The sequence below is a fragment of the Haliotis cracherodii genome, unplaced genomic scaffold (assembly GCF_022045235.1).
Source record: "Haliotis cracherodii isolate W230 unplaced genomic scaffold, xgHalCrac1.p SCAF_13, whole genome shotgun sequence".
Classification (NCBI taxonomy): Eukaryota; Metazoa; Mollusca; class Gastropoda; order Lepetellida; family Haliotidae; genus Haliotis; species Haliotis cracherodii.
In genome coordinates this window covers 39,405,876-39,428,661 of record NW_027266268.1, presented here as the reverse complement: position 1 = coordinate 39,428,661, position 22,786 = coordinate 39,405,876, and the positions used below count along the sequence as shown (strand labels likewise).

General features: G+C 42.9%; 1 protein-coding gene across 3 annotated transcripts in view; it reads left to right on the top strand.

The window, feature by feature from the left end:
- Positions 1 to 22,338, top strand: part of LOC139459915 (transforming growth factor beta receptor type 3-like) — a 93,422-nt gene extending 71,084 nt beyond the window's left edge. For 2 of the 3 annotated variants that reach the window (XM_071241642.1, XM_071241643.1), the window contains exons 5-17: positions 1,543 to 1,729; positions 2,368 to 2,494; positions 3,679 to 3,871; positions 4,358 to 4,535; positions 5,260 to 5,438; positions 6,209 to 6,358; positions 8,037 to 8,228; positions 9,744 to 9,885; positions 10,831 to 10,927; positions 12,748 to 12,934; positions 14,016 to 14,154; positions 15,521 to 15,733; positions 16,956 to 22,338. In XM_071241642.1, coding sequence (XP_071097743.1) covers positions 1,543 to 1,729; positions 2,368 to 2,494; positions 3,679 to 3,871; positions 4,358 to 4,535; positions 5,260 to 5,438; positions 6,209 to 6,358; positions 8,037 to 8,228; positions 9,744 to 9,885; positions 10,831 to 10,927; positions 12,748 to 12,934; positions 14,016 to 14,154; positions 15,521 to 15,733; positions 16,956 to 17,044 — 2,073 coding nt within the window. In that variant the 3' untranslated portion in view covers positions 17,045 to 22,338. The remainder of the gene's footprint in view (positions 1 to 1,542; positions 1,730 to 2,367; positions 2,495 to 3,678; positions 3,872 to 4,357; positions 4,536 to 5,259; positions 5,439 to 6,208; positions 6,359 to 8,036; positions 8,229 to 9,743; positions 9,886 to 10,830; positions 10,928 to 12,747; positions 12,935 to 14,015; positions 14,155 to 15,520; positions 15,734 to 16,955) is intronic. The other variant, XM_071241644.1, reaches the window with a different exon arrangement.
- Positions 22,339 to 22,786: the final 448 nt, after the last annotated feature.

Sequence of the window (22,786 nt, the reverse complement as noted above, 5' to 3'; positions counted from 1 at the left end):
CTCTATCAGCTGGGTTTGGTGTTCTCATTGTCCTGAAGGCAAATAGAGTTTAACATGGTCTGTGTTTGAGATATTACTTCCCCGTGAAGACCCGGGTAGAGAATTGGTCTTAAGCAACCCATGCTTGCCGTAAGAGGCAAATATGCTTGTCATAAAACAAAGAGATATCATTTTTAGCTCACCTGGATATGTTAGGTTACAGTTTAAGGTGGTGTCAAACACTCACTCACTCACTCTGAAAGCATTGCAGCGTGGAGGGGTAAATTTGTAGTAGTGTTAGAGTTGTCTCCCTTTTGTCTCACCATTTATACTACCTGAAAGAAGTTAAGAACACCTGATTCTTTTGCATTACTATTGTTAGTGTGTCCATCACTTTGCTCCTGCTGTCCAGTGTGAATAACGTTTTACCCAAGACCTGCATCACTGAAATACGGTTCAATTTGGCGTTACAAATCAAGAAATCAAGATCAGTTATCCAACATTGCTTTCCTTTGTCTTAGTATTCTGTCAATGATATTGTTTCTCCTCCTAGTTGGGTAGCCTAGTGGTTAAAGCGTTCGCTTATCACGCCGAAGACCCAGATTCGATTCCCAACATGGGTACAGTGTGTGAAGCCCATTTCTGGTGTCCCCCCTACCCCCCATGATATTGCTGGAATATTGCTAAAACTAAAAGTGGTGTAAAGCCATACTCATTCATTCTCCTCTTAGTTCCTGCAAGGGGCGGTCGTGTAGCCTAGTGGTTAAAGCGTTCGCTCGTCACACCGAAGACCCGGGTTCGATTCCCGACATGGGTTCAATGTGTGAAGCTCATTTCTGGTGTCCCCCGCCGTGATATTGCTGGAATATTGCTTAAAGCGGCGTAAAACCATACTCACTCACTCACTTAGTTCCTGCATGATTATTTTTTAAAACTTCATCAGTTAATTGGTTCAATTTTTTTTTGTTTGGGCGAAGTGGGATTATGTCGTGGCGCAGTCCGTCCGTCCATCTGTATGTCTGTCCGTTCCACAGAGGGTACTCCTCCTACAGTTTCCAGAGAATATCCCTGATATTCTACACACAAGATGTCAACATGTTGATGATACACATATCGCAGTCCCGTTTCATTTCGACTAATTTTGACAGAGTTACTGCCCCTGTTTTACGGAGCTTCATTTGCCTAATTGTGAGAGAGGGTACTAAGCTTGTGAAATCAACTCCTCCTCCAGGTTTTAGAGAAAATCCCTGACACTCTACACACAAGATGTCGACATGTTGATGATACGCATATCGCAGTCCCTTTTCATTTCGACAAATTTTGACACAGTTACTGCCCCTGTTTTACGGAGCTTCATGTGACTCGTTAAAAAATTTCATGCGGGGGATGTTGTGCTCTCAGAGCACTCTTGTTGTTTTCGAGATAATAATAATTGTATTAAGCAAGAGGTTTGAGAGTGTATGTTAGTGATTTCATCATTTATTACTATATCACATCGCAAGATACCAGGCGATACTCATCTCCATGTGGAATCATTCTTCAGTTGTTACATTATTGTTACAGGTGCCGGAGCATTCTTCAATACGCATCAAGAAGAGCAAACTCGGGAGACGGGTCAGAGACCGCAAATTAAAAATGCCTGCCACCTCAAATCGCCAGGATCTGGTGTCATGGACTACACTCCGCTACAAGGCTGTGACGTCATATAGCGAGTTGGAGGGGACCAGTCTACTGTTTAGAGTGGGCCTAGGTAATACTGAGTCAGGGAGCAGTCATTGTTTTTTGTTTTTTTAAAGGTTCTGGGAATCATGGGAAAGTTTTACTTGAAAGCTTAAGGTTGAGTGGTCTTGGGGAGGGTCACTCAACTGATCTGAACAGATTTTGACCCACATCCTCGGTAGGACTCAGATCCATTGTACTAAAGGGAGCCAGATCCTAAGATAGTAAAAGTCAAAGAATGAAGGGCAAAGAAAGGTGAAAAAAACTATTATCACTCAGTATGGCCTCATGGGGTGATGGGGGCGGTCGGGTAGCCTAGTGGTTAAAGCGTTCGCTCGTCACGCCGAAGACCCGGGTTCGATTCCTAACATGGTTACAATGTGTGAAGCCCATTTCTGGTGTCCCCCGCCGTGATATTGCTGGAATATTGCTAAAAGCGGCGTAAAACCATACTCATCTATCATCATCAATGGGTGATGAGATCTTATGTACATACATGCCATCTTGTCAGACTTTGCATGACTTGAGACTTGTAGATTTCTGTAATGGAAGATGGAATTCAGGGAAGTCCGACATATGTTCTTCAAATGTTTGTGTGTGCGTTCTGTGAAACGAGACCACAAATGCTGGTGAGCTTGAGTACATTTGTAGCTGTTTTGGTGTTGACAGTTGCTGGTTCAGGCGATGAGTGCAATATCACGGAGCTGGGAGACAGTCCTCACGCCGTGACGTCACACATTCAGGCCCAGCCCACCGCGGGATGTGTGTCAGAGGTCAAGAAGATACTGATGGCAAGGTAAGAACGTTATGTCCTGGCAACTGCCACAGTAGCATGTAATTGTTCCTGGATAATCCTCTACTGTTAATCCTCTACTGTTAATCCTCTACTGTTTATCCTCCACCTACTACAATAGAGTACGGTTAAAACGAACACGCTTATTACGAACTGACGGATATAACAAACTTACTTTTTGGTCCCGACTATTTGCTGTAGTCATGCTGTATATATGCTTATAACGAACTACAGTTATAATGAACTAAAATAAGTAGTCCCTTTGAGTTCGTTATAACTGTAGTTTACTGTATATATATATATATTCTGTACCATGTTCATCATTCAGTCTTGCTTGACAATGGTATGAGGATCTATACCGAAACATCGCCTTTACAGTAATTAATTGTGTCTACTCTGTCATCCATCAACTTCCAAATAATACCTATCAAATTATACTACCACAGATTATTTACCATTGTGATATCATGGACTTAAATGTAAAAACCTGTTTTCTGTAGCCTGATCTGTATCGTTCAACTGCTGCATGAGTTATGCGTTTATAGTGTACTTATTACTGACTCACACTCCCATCGATTCACTCACTCTGATGTTTGCTGTAGCAGCTTACTCTCTCACTCACCCACCCACCCACTCACCCACTCACTCACTCACTCACTCATCACTGACTCACACTCCCATCGATATTTACTCACTGTGATGTGTGCTGTAGCAGCTCTACTCTCTCACTCACCCACCCACCGATCCACTCGCTCACTCTGCTCCTGTTTGCTGCAGGCTGATCTATGCACCCACTCATGTGATGTGCAGCACCATGGGCTTCCCTCCCACAGTTAGCTGACACACCATGATGTAACTGGAATATTGTTCAAATTGGCATTAAATGTTTACAGTGTAAACCTCACTCACTCACTCACTCACTCACTCACTCACTCACTCACTCACTCACTCACTCACTCTGCTCCTGTTTACTGCAGGCTGATCCATCCACTCACTCACTCCTGTTTACTGCAGGCTGATACACTCACTCACTCACTCCTGTTTACTGCAGGCTGATACACTCACTCACTCACTCACTCACTCACTCACTCACTCCTGTTGACTGCAGGCTGATCCATCCACTCACTCACTCCTGTTTACTGCAGGCTGATCCACTCACTCACTCACTCTGCTCCTGTTTGCTGCAGGCCTGTCTATATCATTGAACTGCTGAATGAGCCGCCAGATTCCTTCCTGAAACGAGACACTCGCATGGAGCTGGAGGTGACATCGGTGAACAACGAACCAATCAACAAGGACTTCTACCTCATCCTCAAGTCCCCTTCCTCACTCAAGTGGGCCGTCCGCAGTCGGAAAGTACAGGGATGGATTGAAATTGTGGTATGTGTATGACTTGACTAAAACTCATCATTAGGGGCTGTCAGGTAGCCCAGTGGTTAAACCGTTTGCTTGTCACAACCAAGACCCAGGTTCGATTCCCGACATGGGTATAATGTGTAAATGCCATTTCTGGTGCCCCCCGTCGTGATATTGCTGAAATTTTATTAAAGCGGCTTAAAACCAAACTCACTCACAGAGATAGAAACTAACATTTTTAGTCCACTAATCCTTATAATGAAAACATATAGCAAAACCCTTAAAAATGGCAAATTTCTACTTGTCCTTATGATACCTTAACTATTGGGCAGTTTGGCAAGGAGTACAGGACTAGTGCCAATTTCTACCGCTGCACTCACCCAATCACTAAACTCATCATTGATTCATCATTGACTCACGCTTGTGGGTTTACCTAAGTGGTACATGTCGACAACCTGTTTATTTGTATGTACATTCGTACGGTAAGGAAGTGCATTGTTTCGGCAACAGACGGATGCAGATGTGGACTTGAAGGGAATCCGGATGCACACCGTGGCGCTCCGTCGGGAGGTGATGAACGCGACTGGCCTGGAACTGATTGCGTGGGCAGATTACTACCTGGCTCCAGTAGAGGCCTACACACAGATAAGACAAGCCAATCGGATCCGGCTACTCATCTCGCCCAACTGTAAGTAGCCCCTGTCAGACATTCTGCGTAGTTCATTACGAGTTGATACAACCAAATCTTGATTCGGACATTGCGAGTCTATACTACCAAATCTTGAGTCGGACATTACGAGTCGATACAACCAAATCTTGAGTCAGACGTTACAAGTCTATACAACCAAGTCTCGTGTTGGACATTTTGTGTGGTTCATTACGTCCTGAATTCGGGTACAACTGATCACTAGGATCAACTGCATTTGGGTCAGTTTACATTTGGAGACTACTTGACGTAAATCCCAGCATGGCCCTAGACTTTGTTTAGGGCCCAGGTGGGAGGGCCTGGGATTTTTATGTGGAAATTAGGTATTTTTTAACAACATCTGCAAAATCACATATATTTTTTTATTAACACTATGAGCCTGAATAATCTTTTAGAAAAACAACAACCTACAACAACAATGTTACGTTTGTGGCAAACTTTTTCTTTCTTTTTTTCAACAGCCTGAAGCATAATTATTTTTGTCAATACTTTTCGGGGACAATTTGTTTCTGGGATAAAATCCCAAGCTCCCCACCAGAATATCAAATAGTCTGTCCCCATACAAAGTATAAGACTATTCTTAAATGTAACTTTTCACAGCAATGTGTAGGCATTAGAGTGTGTAGCAGGACTCTTTTCTTTCTGACAGACTGACTCTGTAATTTCAACATTGAACCAGCTAACAACATGATGTCACTATTTTCAGCCAAGCGAGTGCCTGACCAGCATCGATGGTCCCTGCACGATAACCCACCTGGCCGGAGTGAAGGGGGGATTGGTCCAGGATCGGATGGGGGGGACTCCCCCGACCACTTAAAGCGTGCAATACACACACAGTGCAAAGATGGCCGCATGGAAATCTCCATCCCCAACAATCTGCTTCAGGTAACATTGTGTCTCTGTTAGCACACATTGTGTCTCTGTTAGCACACATTGTCTCTCTGTTAGCACACATTGTGTCTCTGTTAGCACACATTGTGTCTCTGTTAGCACATATTGTGTCTCTGTTAGCACACATTGTCTCTCTGTTAGCACACATTGTGTCTCTGTTAGCACACATTGTCTCTCTGTTAGCACACATTGTCTCTCTGTTAGCAAACATTGTCACACATTGTCTCTCTGTTAGCACACATTGTCACACATTGTCTCTCTGTTATCACACATTGTCTCTCTGTTAGCACACATTGTCTCTGTTAGCACCCATTGTGTCTCTGATAGCACACATTGTCTCTCTGTTAGCACACATTGTCTCTCTGTTAGCACACATTGTCACACATTGTCTCTCTTTAAGCACACATTGTGTCTCTGTTAGCACACATTGTGTCTCTGTTAGCACACATTGTGTCTCTGTTAGCACACATTGTCCCTCTGTTAGCACACATTGTGTCTCTGTTAGCACACATTGTGTCTTCTGCACATATTCCATTACCTGTTGCTTCACTTAATGAAGCCTTGTTGGTAACATTAAAGTTTTCTTCCTTTCTCTGATTTAGCAGGGCCAGAGGAAAATCAGACAGGGCATGTAGATTTTTTGTTTTTACTTGGTCATGTAGGAAGGTTTGGTATTTGAACACCCTGTACACATTGTGTGGCTGTGAGTAGATGTGACATTGCTACATTTCTACAGAGTAAATCATCCGTGTTCTTCATTTCAGGAGAATGGTTTGGTCAAGGAGCAGATAACTCTGCTCAACCCATTATGCGGAGCGGTGGAGAACTCAACCCATGTCATTCTGAAGACTCCTCTGAACAAATGCAACACCAAGTATCTTCAAGTTGATGATGAAAATGTCTTTTCCAATGCGGTGAGCCTTACTAGTCAGCCATGATCTCAACAAGGAGTAGAGGGAGCTTTGCCAAATTAGTTTGTCAGCATCAGTCCCCCAGCATCAATCTCCCTTGTCCCTGGCCACTCAAACAATCAAGCTTATAGACCAATAAGCCAAGTTTTATAAAGCTGACATTGCTATTTCCTTCAGAAGCGATGCATCCTTCAGTTTGATTGGGCTTGGCAGTCCACAAGGTCCACATGATGTCATCTGTTGAGGGTTTGTCAGATCTCCATGGTTAGAGGTGTCAAATGGGAGTAAAAGTTACGGGTGTCAAATAGGAGTATTAGTTAGGGGTGTCAAATAGGAGAAATAGATAGGGGTGTCAAAGAGGAGAAATAGTGAGCGATGTCAAATAGGAGAAATAGTTAGGGGTTTCAAATAGGAGAAATAGTGAGGTGTCAAATGGGAGAAATAGTTAGGGGTGTCAAATAGGAGTAATAGTTAGGGGTTTCAAATAGGAGAAATAGTGAGAGGTGTCAAATAGGAGTAAGAGTTTTAGGTGTCTAATGGGAGTAAAAGTTATGGGTGTAAATTGGGAGTAATACCGTATATCGCTGTGTATAAGGCGAGTTTTTCGTACCTAAAATGAGGGGGCTAAGAAGGGGGGTCGTCTTATACACGGAGTCGAAGATCTCACATTTTTTTCCACTGGCGATGTCAACCGGCGTCCGATAGCCAGCCCAGCATTTGACAATAAAACTTCGCATTTCGTCCTAAATAACTGTTCCAATAACTATTTCCATACATAAACATGATTTGTATCTCTTTTCCTTGAATAAAGTTTAATAATTTCTGCAAATAAAGTTGAAATGACCCTCGCCTCGATGCAGATTGTCAAACCACCTGACACGGTAAAACAATCAACATCCGTGAGCAGAGAGCCGGAAGTACCGGTAAGCATTTGCATATTGCACATGTGACCTAACATGTGATAACCGGTGAAGCTGAAATCAATTCCCGCTGTTTTTACAGTTGTATTAACAAGTGTTGGAGACGGTGTGTACAAGTGATTGTGGAATAAACACGCTGAATGTGAAGCAAACATAAGCCTAGTTAGTTACAACATAGTTAATTGGCGATTAAATTACTCACCATTGTCTCTTATATGTTATTACTTCATAAATGAATTTTATTTTACGGGCACCAATTTGGTGTCGTTCCGTGTAAACACAAAATGGCGACGTGTGCTGGAGTTACACACGCGACCTATCATTGTAGAAAAAAAACAACGCAAGATAAACATATTTTTATTGCATATATAAGGTTTGTGTGCGCACTTGTGATGTGTGCGAAATACGCATCAGTCGGAAAGCGCACGTTAAATCTCCAAAGTAACTAACTAACTAACTTGTGATGTCCATGTGCGAAATACGCTACAGTCGGAAAGCGCACGTTAAATCTTCTATATCAGTCAGACTTGTGATGTGTTTCATTCCCGGTCGCCTTATACACGGAGTATAGGATTTTGGGTTGATTTTTAAGACGTGTACAGGGGGGTCGTCTTATACGTGGGGTCGCCTTATACACAGCGATATACGGTAGTTAGGGGTGTCAAATAGGACTAAAAGTTACGGGTGTCAAATAGGAGTAAAAGTTGTGCTTTTTATGAGATATACAGTGGTAGCATTAATAAATGAAATTTTTGTTGTAGATTGTGATCCACTCCTCTGAGGTGACAGATCCTCTGATGGAGGAGGAACTTGGCAGCGCCGTGCTCGACAACTCCGAGATGTCGGGGTCAGGGTCACATGACCTGACTGAGGCAACGTACGTTGATGATGAGGACTTCCATTCACACAGCATGGAGATCGATGTGAAGTGTCAGGTTCCCCTCACCACAGAGGTAAGCCATGCTTTGTTCTTGTCATGTGGGTGCGAACTTTTGTCACCACTTACCCTTATGATTTATTCACTTTCTAGTCATGCTGCCCCATCTCTCCAATGACCAACTGTTCCCCATTTCTCTAATGACCAACTGCTCCCCATTTCTCCAATGACTAACTGTTCCCCATTTCTTCAATGACTAACTGTTCCCCATTTCTTCAATGACTAACTGTTCCCCATTTCTTCAATGACTAACTGTTCCCCATTTCTCCAATGACCAACTGCTCCCCATTTCTACAATGACTAACTGTTCCACATTTCTTCAATGACCAACTGTTCCCAATCACTCCATTGACCAACTGTTCACAATCACTACAATGACCACCTGTTCCCAATCTCTTCAATGACCAACTGTTCCCAATCACTCCATTGACCACCTGTTCCCAATCACTTCAATGACCAACTGTTCCCAATCTCTTCAATGACCAACTGTTCCCAATCACTCCATTGACCAACTGTTCCCAATCACTTCAATGACCACCTGATCCCAATCACTTCAATGACCACCTGTTCCCAATCACTTCAATGACCACCTGTTCCCAATCACTTCAGTGACCAACTGTTCCATATCTCTCCAATGACCAACTGTTCCCCATTTCTCCAATGACCAACTGTTCCATATCTCTCCAATAACTAACTGTTCCCAATCTTTTCAATGACCAACTGTTCCCAAACACCTCAATGACCAACTGTTCCCTATTTCTCCAATAACTAACTGTTCCCAATCACTTCAATGACCACCTGTTCCATATCTCTCCAATGACCAACTGTTCCCCATTTCTCCAATGACCAACTGTTCCCCATTTCTCCAATGACCAACTGTTCCCTATTACTTCAATGACCAACTGTTCCCAATCACTTCAATGACCAACTGTTCCCAATCACTTCAATGACCAACTGTTCCCAACCACTTCAATGACCAACTGTTCCCAATCACTTCAGTGACCAACTGTTCCCAATCACTCCAATGACCAACTGTTCCCAATCACTTCATTGACCAACTGTTCCCAATCACTTCAATAATCAACTGTTCCCAATCACTCCAATGACCAACTGTTCCCAATCACTCCAATGACCAACTGTTCCCAATCACTTCAATGACCAACTGTTCCCCATCTCTCCAATGACCAACTGTTCCCCATCTCTCCAATGACCAACTGTTCCCCATCTCTCCAATGACCAACTGTTCCCCATCTCTCCAATGACCAACTGTTCCCCATCACTCCAATGACCAACTGTTCCATATCTCTCCAATGACCAACTGTTCCAAATCTCTCCAATGACCAACTGTTCCCATCTCTCCAATGACCAACTGTTCCCCATCTCTCCAATGACCAACTGTTCCCAATCACTTCAATGACCAACTGTTCCTAGTTTAATCTCATCCACATTTTCATCTCCATGTTTCATCTCATCCATGTTTCATGTCCACATTTCATCTCATCCATGTTTCACTTCCATTCCGTTAATGCAGCCACCTTCTGCTCCACCTCAGGGAGGACTGGACTACCAGCTGCAGCTGTACCGCAACGACCTCTTCCTGCAATCGGAACACAACACGCGCATGGCCATGCCGAGGAGCAGCCGGCTGTATGTCCAGGCTTCAATCACTGCCAGTAAGTCACTGTTACAGTTTTGAAACAATTTAGAAACCCAACAAGACAGCCGGGCAGGTGACCCAAAGTGTTGCCTGCTCATCTTCAAAATTACCTACACCTGAGACCCGAGTTCCCAACATCGTTACACAATGTGAAGCCCATTTCTGGTGTACCCAGCCGTGATATTTCTGGAATATTGCTAAAAGCGGCGTAAACCAACCCACCCACCCACCCACCCACTCACTCACTCACTCACTCACTCACTCACCCACTAAACACACCACTGCTAGTGCCTGTAGAACTCACTACATTGACACCTTCCTCCGCTAAACACATCAGTACTCGTGTCTATATGACAATTCACAAAATATACGTTTTGATCTGTACTCACTCACTCACTCACTCACTCACTCAAAATTACCTGCTTACACTCAGGCAATATTATTATTGAAAAATCACAAAAACTAAGAGACAAATCAAGTCTTTATTCAACTGAAATAATGCAGACAATTACTTAAGAATCTACAAGTAGTTATGTTAAAACTGAACACGCAAGTAGTCTTAAAATTATCAGCCAGGTAGTCGGGCAGGTGTTACCTGCCATGGGCCGGTTGGCAGGCAGATATTTCGCTAAGGTGGTTTGTTTTTTGTTTACGCCGCACTCAGCAATATTCGAGCTATATGACGGCAATCTGTAAATAATCGAGTCTGGACCAGACAATCAAGCGATTGACCTCAAGAGCATCGATCCACCCCAATGGGATACGATGTCATGCAACAACCAAGTCAGTGAGCCTGACCACCTGATCCTGTTAGTTGCCTCTTACAACAAGCATAGTCGCCTTTTACGGCAAGCATGGGTTGCTGAAGACCTATTCTAGCCAGCATCTTCACGGTTTATATTGATAACTGAAATAAAACCGTATCCACTCACTCATTCACTCATTTGTTATATGTTTGCAGTCTCTCACCTTGACGTCAGCGTCCTCAACTGTTGGGTTACGCCTGCGTCTACTTTCAGGGACAAGGATGCCTCACGGATCGCCATCATACGCAACGGGTGAGTACACTCGGCGCTAGAGACGCCACGATTCACCAACACATCGATGCATCGATAATATCCTCAAACGATCCGATACACAGTGCACACAACGCTAGAGATGTCACAATTCACCAATACATCAATGCATCGATAATATTCTCAAGCGATCCGATACACAGTACTCACAACGCTAGAGACGTCACGATTCACCAATACATCGATGCATCGATAATATTCTCAAACGATCCGATACACAGTGCACACAACGCTAGAGATGTCACAATACATCGTCACAATACATCAGTGCATCGATAATATTCTCAAGCAATCCGATACACGGTACACACAACGCCAGAGATGTCACGATTCACCAATACATCGATGCATCGATAATATTCTCAAGCGATCCGATACACGGTACACACAACGCTAGAGATGTCACGATTCACCAATACATCGATGCATCGATAATATTCTCAAGCGATCCGATACACGGTACACACAACGCTAGAGATGTCACGATTCACCAATACATCGAGGCATCGATAATATTCTCAAACGATCCGATAGACAGTACTCACAATGCTAGAGATGTCACGATTCACCAATACATCGATGCATCGATAATATTCTCAAACGATCTGATAGACAGTACACACAACGCTAGAGACGTCACGATTCACCAATACATCGATGCATCGATAATATTCTCAAACGATCAGATAGACGGTACACACAACGCTAGAGACGTCACGATTCACCAATACATCGATGCATCGATAATATTCTCAAACGATCAGATAGACGGTACACACAATGCTAGAGATGTCACGATTCACCAATACATCTATGCATCGATAATATTCTCAAATGATCAGATAGACAGTACACACAACGCTAGAGACGTCACGATTCACCAATACATCGATGCATCGATAATATTCTCAAACGATCCGATAGACAGTACACACAACGCTAGAGATATCACGATTCACCAATACATCGATGCATCGATAATATTCTCAAACGATCAGATAGACAGTCACACAACGCTAGAGACGTCACGATTCACCAATACATCGATGCATCGATAATATTCTCAAACGATCAGATAGACAGTACACACAACGCTAGAGATGTCACGATTCACCAATACATCGATGCATCGATAATATTCTCAAACGATCAGATAGACAGTCACACAACGCTAGAGACGTCACGATTCACCAATACATCGATGCATCGATAATATTCTCAAACGATCTGATAGACAGTACACACAACGCTAGAGATGTCACGATTCACCAATACATCGATGCATCGATAATATTCTCAAACGATCAGATAGACAGTCACACTTACCTCTATCGATTCATATCTTAATCCTGTATGTTTCACACATGGACCTATTGATTCATATTTAATTGTTTAATTTGGGTGTACATATGAGATATTTTGCAAACAGGGATCCTGCTATTGTCTTTAGTAATAGAAAATACTTTGGTTGCCAATCCATTTTTATTTGAAATAAGTTATTGATTGAAATTTTAGTGCCCTTATAATTGTGATGCATATCATACCGGGAGATGGTTGTATGGTCACATCCCTACTGAACACACCGCCTGCATCACAGGTGGTTGCCGCAACTCTCACTCACTCACTCACTCACTCACTCACTCACTCACTCACTCACTCACTCACTCACTCACTCACTCACTCACTCAAAATATCCAGGTCATGAAGCCACTCCTGACTTTATTTGTCCCCTCTCCAGGTGTGGCCAGGTACAAAATGTCCAGATTATGTAGCCACTCCTAACTTATTTGTCTCCTCTCCAGGTGTCCCCAGGAAGCCTCCGTCATGTGGCACAACTTCCCCAACAGCGTGCCCTACGGCTCGTTGTCCGTGTACCGGTTCAGTTTCCAGGTGCGCGACTATTTCCTCAACAACCAGCACACCTACCTGCACTGTCAGATAGCTGTATGTCTCAAAGGGCCGCAGGCGGCAAGCTCAAGCATACCGAAGGTTGGTCTTCTTCCATCAATCAACACCCTCTTTATATTCTAGTAGTAGTATTCCGTAAGACATGTGAAGATCCAGGTGGAATAGGTCTTCAGCAATCCATCCTTGCTGTAACAGGCAACCATGCTTGTCGTATATGTAAGAGGTGACTTATGGAATCCAGTGCTCAGACTCGATGACTTTGTTGATGCATGTCATCGTATTCCAATTGCATGGATCGTTGCTCATGATGTCGATGGATTGTCTGGTTCAGACTCAATTATTTACAGACACCATCATATGGGTGGAATAATGCCGAGTGCGGCGTTAAACACCAAACAAACTAATATTCCGTGAAAATCCAAGTTAGAATTGCTCTTCATTATGTGTCATCACACCCAGATTGTAATATCAATCACTTGATTGTCTGGTCCAGCTTCAGTTACTTTCAGTCTGCTGTCACATAGCTGGAATATTGCTTAGACAGGCTTCAAACAGATTGTATACTTAAACAGATTGTCTACTTCTGGATCAGAATCGTGAAGATCCGGGTTATAGTAGGTCTTCAGCAACCCATGCTTGCCGTAAAAGGCAACTATGCTTGTCGTAAGAGGCGACTAACGAGATCGGGTGGTCAGACTCGCTGACTTGGTTGATGCATGTCATTGTATCCCAAGTGCGTGGATCGATGCTCATGATGTCAATCACTGGATTGCCTGGGACATACACGATTATTTACAGACCGCTGTCATATAGCTGGAATATTGCTGAGTGCAGTGTTAAACAACAAACAAACAAACTTCAGGATCAGGGTACTGTGTGGTTAATAACATATTGTTCCTGAGATGGTTGGGTAGCCAAGTTATGCTAATGTGTCCGCTTGGCACACCGGTTGTCTGTGTTCGATTCCTCATATAATACTTGAATATCTATGAAAGCGACATTAAACCATACTCTCTCACTCACTCACATATTGTACCGTGACTGACATTCCTCCCCCTCCTGATGTTGTGTCTGCGTGAGTAAGTCTACGTTACACGTGCCTTCATAGCGTAGTCTCCCATGCTATTCATACAACGCACACACGTTCCTCATTCTGTTTCAGTGTGTAAGAGACTCAGAGAGAAATTGTGAGCAGACCTCCAACATCGTCGGTCAATTCTCAACTAAGTCCATTATTGGTGACAAGTTACTCGTTGCAGGACCTTGGGAAGTAACTGGCAAAGACTTGCAATTACCTGGTGGTAAGACACACTCCACCTTATTGGTTTAATGTACAGATATTACTTACCAGCTGCCGTGATATCGCTGCTATATGTTATCATATTTACTGTCTGCCGTGATATCGCTGCTATATGTTATCATATTTACTGTCTGCCATGATATCGCTGCTATATGTTATCATATTTACTGTCTGCCGTGATATCGCTGCTATATGTTATCATATTTACTGTGTACTGTGATATTGATGCTATATAGAGAATCTCACCAGAGTGTCTTTTGATAGATTTGATATCAAAAGACAAGAGGGTGAGATTTTATTTAGCATCCAACATTTCAGTTTGTAGACAGTAAAAAGCAGTGTCTTAAGTGTAAAAATACTGCTGACACCTTCAGTAGCAGAGCCATTAGTGATGTCATTTGATTGTGACGTCATGGTAACCAATGACATCACAATGGTCTGTAAAGCATTGTGAGGCAATTTCACTGCAGCGATATCAACAATGTAGATATCTCTTGATCTCACCCAAGCAATATCTCCTATGGGAGGCAGTTTTGGATGATAAATATTATAATGTATTACTGAACTATAAAACAACCCTCACTCAGCTCAGTATAATGACCTATATCCTCTACCCAGAGTCCCCCCAGCGATAATAAGATATATGAATGTGATACCAGAGAATATATTAAATGCACAGTACACTACAGTTATAATGAACTCAAAGGGACCACTAATTTTAGTTTGTTATAACCATAGTTTGTTATGAGCATTTTGACTGTCAGACATCATGGATCAAGTCACATTTCCTCCCTCTCGTCTATTTAATAGACAGAAAAGGTTGTTGCAGGACCAGATATCATAACAAAGGATATACAATAAGGAGCGGCTTCCAGACTCTGACATGTGTTTTTGTTGTGCTATCAGTCAACATCAGTCAGCACAAGTATTGAGTCATTACAATTTCATGCCGCGATATAACTTGAATTCTGTTGAATACAGCGTTAAACCCGTCACACTCGCTCACTCTAGTAAACCTATATCACTGATTTGTCAGTTGTAAGTTCCAGTTCATGTTAATTAGGGGGCACGGTTGGCCCAGTTGTCTAAGGTGCCACGATTCGCTGTGCAGAGCTGCGTCCCTCCTGCACGCCAGAAACCTTTGGTTGTGGGTTCGAATCCTGGTTCGCCCCAATTATGTTTATTGGTTTGTCAGCACTATAACCGTGCTCGTGGGTTTCACCGAAGTGGTAAACGTCTGAGACCTGCATTACTTGAGGCTTTTCTCCCACATTAAGCTGACACGCCATTGGAATACTGTTGAAAAAGAGGCGTTAAACTCAACTCAACTCACTCACTCACTCACGTTAATTGATTTCTTTCTGCAGGTGGTACATCAGATCCGAAGAAAGAAGAAGAAAACACATCCAATAATTCAGGGAAATCTTCAAACGCTGATAAAATAGAAGGCAGCACACAGCCCCAGCAGAGCATCATAATAGAAGGCCTGGACTCTGCCACTGTTGTGGGCATTGCCTTTGCAGCATTTGCTATTGGTATCCTGTTAACAGGTGCCCTGTGGTTCATACACACACATACAGGTAGGAAAGGCATTCTGGGTAAACTGGGCACAGTGTTCGAAATAAGCTCCTGCTCTTAAACATGTGGCAGGTAGATCTCGTGTTGGGGCCGTACTTTCCTGTGTTAGAAAGAAATTGGTACAATTCCTGAAGTCCTTGCCTAACTGCCCAATAGTTAAGGGCTAGTAGAAATTTGCCCTTAGTTTTGCTATTATCATCATAAGGACTTGTGGATTTTTCGGTTAGTTTCCATGACTGTTTTCAAATTTGTATGGGTCCTTATGGCCTGCAGTAAATTTATGTCCCAATAATTATTATAATGGGGGCCTGAAGAGTTTAGTCAGGGCCTGCAGCTTCTAAAGTCTGTGGGTCCTGATGGCAGCCTGGCATTTTCTGTATTTCAATCACTGTCTGGGCACCAACACAAGTATTCCTACTTACTGAGACAAGCAGAGCACCGATATAAGACCATTGTGCCGATACTAGATAATAGTGCCTATTTATTACTATTGCCCCGATATTGGATTATAGTGCAGGTAAGACCATAGTGCTGATATGAGTTTATTGCCCTGATATTGGATTATAGTGCAGATTAGACCATAGTGCAGATATGAGTTTATTGCCCTCATATTGGATTAAAATGCAGATAAGACCATTGTTGTGACCAGATGGTAGTGCTGATATTGAACAATAGTGGGGATATTGGACTGTAGTGATCATATTAATTATATCACATATTAGTGATAGCGTTCATATTAAGCTATAGTGTCATTGAACTATGGTATCGATATGAGACAACTTAGTCTATTGGACTAAAGTGACGCGATATGACTGTAGTGCAAAAATAAGACTATAGTGGGGAAAAATCAAGTTGGTCTCTCTACTTGTTGTATACTAAGTGTTTGTGTTGAGTTCATGTGTGTGTCAGTCTCTGCTGTATTCTGTGGCAAACAAATCTAAATTCTGCAGAGTGTTGAATTTTTGTAAATTCTGCAACTATTTTCTTCTATAATTCTGCAAACTTTTGAGCTTTGTTTTCATGAATTTCCTTGTTTTGCACCTGTTTGACTTGTGATAGCCAATTTTCTGACAAATTTCTGTACAAAAAGTGATTTTCTGCAAGATAGATGCATTTCTGCACCAAGTAGACATTTCTGCAAAATGTTCCGCGGAATCAAAGAATGCAGTGGGGACTGGTGTGTGATAAATTGGTGCTGTCATCTTGTTCCTCTTCTGTCCCCAGGGCCTGCCAAGCAAGGTGTTAGCTCTCAAGGCTCAGCTGAAACCAGCGGGGAATCCACTCCAAATTCCTCGTCTCCTATTTCAGCGTAGCCCTGGAAGCAAGGCAACAGATTGTGGACTGTACCAATGCAACTATAAATGTTCGGAGAAACGGGTAGCCCAAGGTCACGCCCACCAACTGTGGGTTTATTATGTCTTGCCAACATGCTGATATAGTGCCGCCAACCAGACTCTCAACAACGGTTTTACTAAGCTGTGGCGAGCCCTTGCAGCCGGCACAAGCAAACAGCTGCTTCGTGTTGGCTCTCAACTGACTGTCCCCCCTGGGGTGTTATGATTATTATTATTATTATATTATTATTATTATTATTAATATTATATGGAAGCATTTTTGTAGTTGGACTAAGGTGCGCATCATTATTTCAGGGATTTCAAATTACAAACACTTGACTTTGTGTGCATCTGTCTGACGACATGAGACTTGACACTGCTCTGTGAACTACAGTAGGCCAAATGATTTGTGTGCCAGCCATGTGCAGGCTCTACCTTCATGGCCAGTATGGTGGTGAATTCAGGTCAGGGATGAAGTTTGTGTGATCAGGTAACCGTGGCAACGTCTGCTCTGTGAATGGGAATTATTTTGTGAGTTATTGTGATTGTGGCAGCAGATGAGCTTAATGTGGACCCGGTGATGTATATGTGTGACGCACTGCAAGACAAGGGCAGCAGAATTGTTCTTAGCGTTGTCGATATGTCTGGATTGCTAGCTGTACAAAGACTACTGCCTCCCTAGCTGAACTGAGCAGAACTCAGCTACACCCAGACCAGCAGCAGGAGGATCATGGGGTCAAATGTTTGTGATATTTCAGTACTTGTGTAACTGTAGTTTGATCTCCACGGCAAAGAAAGGGAAGCAACTCTGCTAAAGGAATGACTTGCAGACCTCTACAAAGTGTAGCGGCAGGTTGCCTGGACTGGGACGAGCCTGATCACATGCTCCAGTTACCTCTCATAAGGAACTACACTAAGCATTATATTTGTTGATTATCTCAGGCAGCTGTAGGGACAATAAGTCTACCAACGGCTCAAGTGGAAGCCATTTTGTGCTGATTATATGATGATCACATGACTTGATCACATGAGAGGCACATGACTCAGGCCCTGCCTTACAGAGTATTATGAGGAAAGAGTGGAAATACCTACTTACCTGACAACCAAATGCAGCTATCCTTGCATACTGAACTTGCAACCTAATTGAGTTATGCACATGAAATTTCTGTTAACTTTGTTAGACTTATTGTATATTTTTATGAGTTAGTAACCAACTAGTAACCGCAGTATGGCATGCTGGTAAGTCAGGATCAATCACACAACTTATATTATGATATTATGAATCATCTACGAGTCTTTGTTCTTACCTCATCCTGGAGTTCATATCAGAGGATATTGATCGTCGGCTAGCCACAGGGGCAGGTACCTCTACATATCCCCTTCCCGACCCTTCCCACCGTGTCGGTCATCTGTCGATGCCCACCTCTCAGCTCTAGCCACAGACTGGCAGATACCTCTGACACATATCCCCTCCCCCTTCACCCACTGTGTCATGTCGATGTCCAGCTTTCAGCTCTAGCCACAGGTGGGCGGGTACCTCTGACACATATCCCCTCCCCCCCTCACCGTGTGTCATGTCGATGTCCAGCTTTCAGCTCTAGCCACAGGTGGGCAGGTACCTCTGACACATATCCCCTCCCCCCTCACCCCATGTGTCATGTCGATGTCCAGCTTTCAGCTCTTGCCACAGGTGGGCGGGTACCTCTGACACATATCCCCTCCCCCCGTGTGTCATGTCGATGTCCAGCTTTCAGCTCTTGCCACAGGTGGGCGGGTACCTCTGACACATATCCCCTCCCCCCTCACCCCGTGTGTCATGTCGATGTCCAGCTTTCAGCTCTAGCCACAGGTGGGCGGGTACCTCTGACACATATCCCCTCCCCCCTCCCCCCGTGTGTCATGTCGATGTCCAGCTTTCAGCTCTAGCCACAGGTGGGCGGGTACCTCTGACACATATCCCCTCCCCCCTCCCCCCGTGTGTCATGTCGATGTCCAGCTTTCAGCTCTAGCCACAGGTGGGCGGGTACCTCTGACACATATCCCCTCCCCCCCTCACGCCGTGTGTCATGTCGATGTCCAGCTTTCAGCTCTAGCCACAGGTGGGCGGGTACCTCTGACACATATCCCCTCCCCCCTCACCGTGTGTCATGTCGATGTCCAGCTTTCAGCTCTAGCCACAGGTGGGCGGGTACCTCTGACACATATCCCCTCCCCCCTCACCCCGTGTGTCATGTCGATGTCCAGCTTTCAGCTCTTGCCACAGGTGGGCGGGTACTTCTGACACATATCCCCTCCCCCCTCCCCTACCCACCCCGCAGGTCATCCGTCGATGTCGAGCTCGCAAAGCCTTCCTTCTCCACATTGACTAGGTAAGGCCACTGTTTCACTGTCTGTTTATATGACAGTTTGTGTCTTTTGACCATTTGAGAAAGTGGTTTGATCTACCCCAAAGTGGCTCCCTACATCTCTAATTTGTATCCGCTGCTAATTTGAGGCCGGGGAGAAACACTGTTTTAAATTATTGAGCAATGAGTAAAGGGATTGTGTCACTTCTAGGGTTTTGTCTAGTATAAACATTAAATCCTTTTTATCGTTATACGTCTTAAAATCAGTGAAATCAGAACTTGCAAAGCTGAAACATTATGCAAACCTTGAGTGGGAAATAGGCAATTCCACATTAGGAATTTTTCCAGACATTTGATGCCGAAATAAATTCTTTGCTATTTGTTTAATAACAAAAGGATTTAGTTCAAAGAAATAAATAATTAATTTGGAATTTAAAAAAGTAATGGTACTCTTTTAATGAAACCATCGATGTTCAGCTGTGAGTTGAAATATATTATCCCTGTCATCTCACCGTTTTCTATTGAAATTATTGTGAAATTGTCAACTTCCAACTCTTGTTGAACTAGTCCAGGTTTGTTTGCAGCCACGTAGGAAAACGTTCAGCTGGTTCGAAGTGATTTGTTAGGCAAGTTTGCTATTTACTTGTGAATACTCTGATTTGGTAGGGCCCGCGAAATCCGACACTGAAGTTAGCACCCCTGATTTCCTCATAGGAACTGGTATGCATGTCAAAATAATATATATATAGATGTCTATATATATATATATTAGGTATTGTCCTCTTAGGTCTTATTATTTTCATTAACTGATTTGTTAGAATTCTATTTTGTTTTTAATTGATAAATCCTGCCATATTGATTTTAGATGGGGGTCATGTCAAAACTTTAATTTAAATATTTCTTTTCAATTTGATTGGTTGTGCTGGCTAAGTGATGGCTGAAACTCTTTATGATATCCTTCATTAGAACGCATCATGGCTCTATTAAAGGTGTATGTTTGTTTTTCTTTAATGAGACAGTTCAGGGTGATTTCTGATTAAATTATTGTTCTGGCCAGACCTGATTTATGCCTTGTTGAAGATTTTCTTTGCTTGGAAAGAAATCACCCAGGAAACAGGTGGATTGATGGTGGAATTTGGTTGATTTTAAAGCCAATTTATATTTTCTTTACAAAAGTGTTTCCTTATAATTTGAAAGAAACCATTAAATATGCTTAAAAGCAGCATTTTAATAACACCAGTCAAAAGAAACTATTTAGATACAGTTTGGGGTAAAATGTTGGATCTACTTATCGGTAACTCTTAACAAGACTTCTGGTCACCCCAGCCATTGTTGAGATAAAAGCTCCTTGCCTGAAGGCACATTGTAATTCACAGTTACCGAGCTGGGCATTGAGTGCTATAGGATGCTAGTTTTTTTGTATATTCCATCTGTTGGTTGTGTTGAAAACATACAGCAGTGTATTGTGTTTGACTTGTGGATAAACTGATGTAAAGTTTGTTTTGACATGACCCCACTAGGGGACTATTTATTATTTCAACATACCTCAACCCAACACAGTTACCTCATACCTGAGTTGTCTCCCTTGGTGAGATTTTCCCCCTTATTTTGGCCCAATCCGTGAGGGATGAAACATGAACTGATGTAGTCCATCTACGTACGTTTCACTATGGCTAACAAATTCTTGATGAAGTCTAGCGAATAATAAATGTCATTGATAGATTCTCTTGCATCAAAGCAGGAATTATTTGTGTTAAATGAACATTTATGCCATGTGAAAAGTCATTGAGTGAAATGAAATATCAGTTCTCACCAACAATGGTTTTCTCATCAAATTAAAATGTACACATAATTACATAATTTAAGTCTGCGATAACTTCTTGCCTAGTTTGCATAATGTCCAATTTTGGGGACTATTCTGCCCACGGGGAGATAACTCAGCCTTATTTCACTGCTATAAATGCATGCACATTGAAACCTCCTTTTCAGAATATTGTTTTTGTTATTGTCATGGCAACTGGATCCTTGAGTTTAGTTTTGTCTTCTGTGTTGTGCCAATGTCAGGTCCGTCAGACGTTGTGGACCAGTGTTCTTCATGTACTATGCTGATGTGTGAAAGAGTCTCTATTTTTGTGACATGTACAGTCCTAGCCAGTCTTCTTCTCCACATGATAGGTGTATTTCACTGCTAGTGTACCCCGCTTGCTATTGCCGGCTCATGTCGTGGTGCTGCTATTGGCCTTGTTCACTCATGGTTATCTCCCCTTGATTCCAGTAGTTCTAGTCTTTGGGCCATTTGACACTGATTATCTCCCCCTGACTCTCGTAGTTCCAATCTTTGGGCCATTTGACACTGATTATCTCCCCCTGACTCTCGTAGTTCCAATCTTTGGGCCATTTGACACTGATTATCTCCACTTGACTCCCATAGTTCTACTCTGTGGTTATAGCCACTTGATTGCAGTAGCTATGCTCCTTGGGCAATGTGATGCGTGGTTATCTCCCTTGTTTTTAGTGGCTCTTCTCTCTGGGCCACTTTAGGTTACATCCTCTAGATTCCAGTTGATATATTTATGGACAGGTATTAAAATAAGCGTTGTCTTGTTTACTGATCCTAATTAATAGGATTACAGAATGAGACCCATATAAAGTTGAGAACCTCCTTCCATAATTGGGGTTTCGGGGCGGAACCTGTGGTGGCCGTAAGAGGCGACCAAATAGATCAATGCTCACAAAATCAATCACTGTATTGCCTGGTCTGAATCGAATATTTACGTGCCACCGTCATATGGCTGGAATATTGCTGAGTGTAGAGTTTAGGATCTGGGTACTATGTGGTAAATGACATATTGTTCCAGGTAATCCTTTAATATGAGATATACATAACATTGATGCTAAGTTTATTCAATTAGTGGCCTTCCTTTTCTGCTTAAAGCAAAAGCTTTAACCACTAGGCTACCCTACCGCCTCTTTAAACTCCTTGGAAGGTACATGGAAGCACTTTATTCTGAAGTGCTTTTTCCCTACAGCACTATGTGGCTCTGTAAACACTACAATAAAGTACAATGCATAGCCAGTGACACTTTTTACAGTCAGTGTATAGATCTATAGAATTACCAGGTAGAATCAATAACTTTAGTACCCCGGATAGAATTGGTCTTCAGCAACATGTTTGCCGTAAAAGGTGACTATGCTTGTTGTAAGCGGTGACTAACTGGATTGGGTGGTCAGACTCTCAAACTTGGTTGATGCATGTCATTGTATCCCAATTGCTTGGATCAATGCTCATGATGTCAATCACTGGATTGTCTGATCAAGACTCAATTATTTCCAGACCACTGTCGTATAGTTGGAATAGTGCTCAGTGCAACGTTAA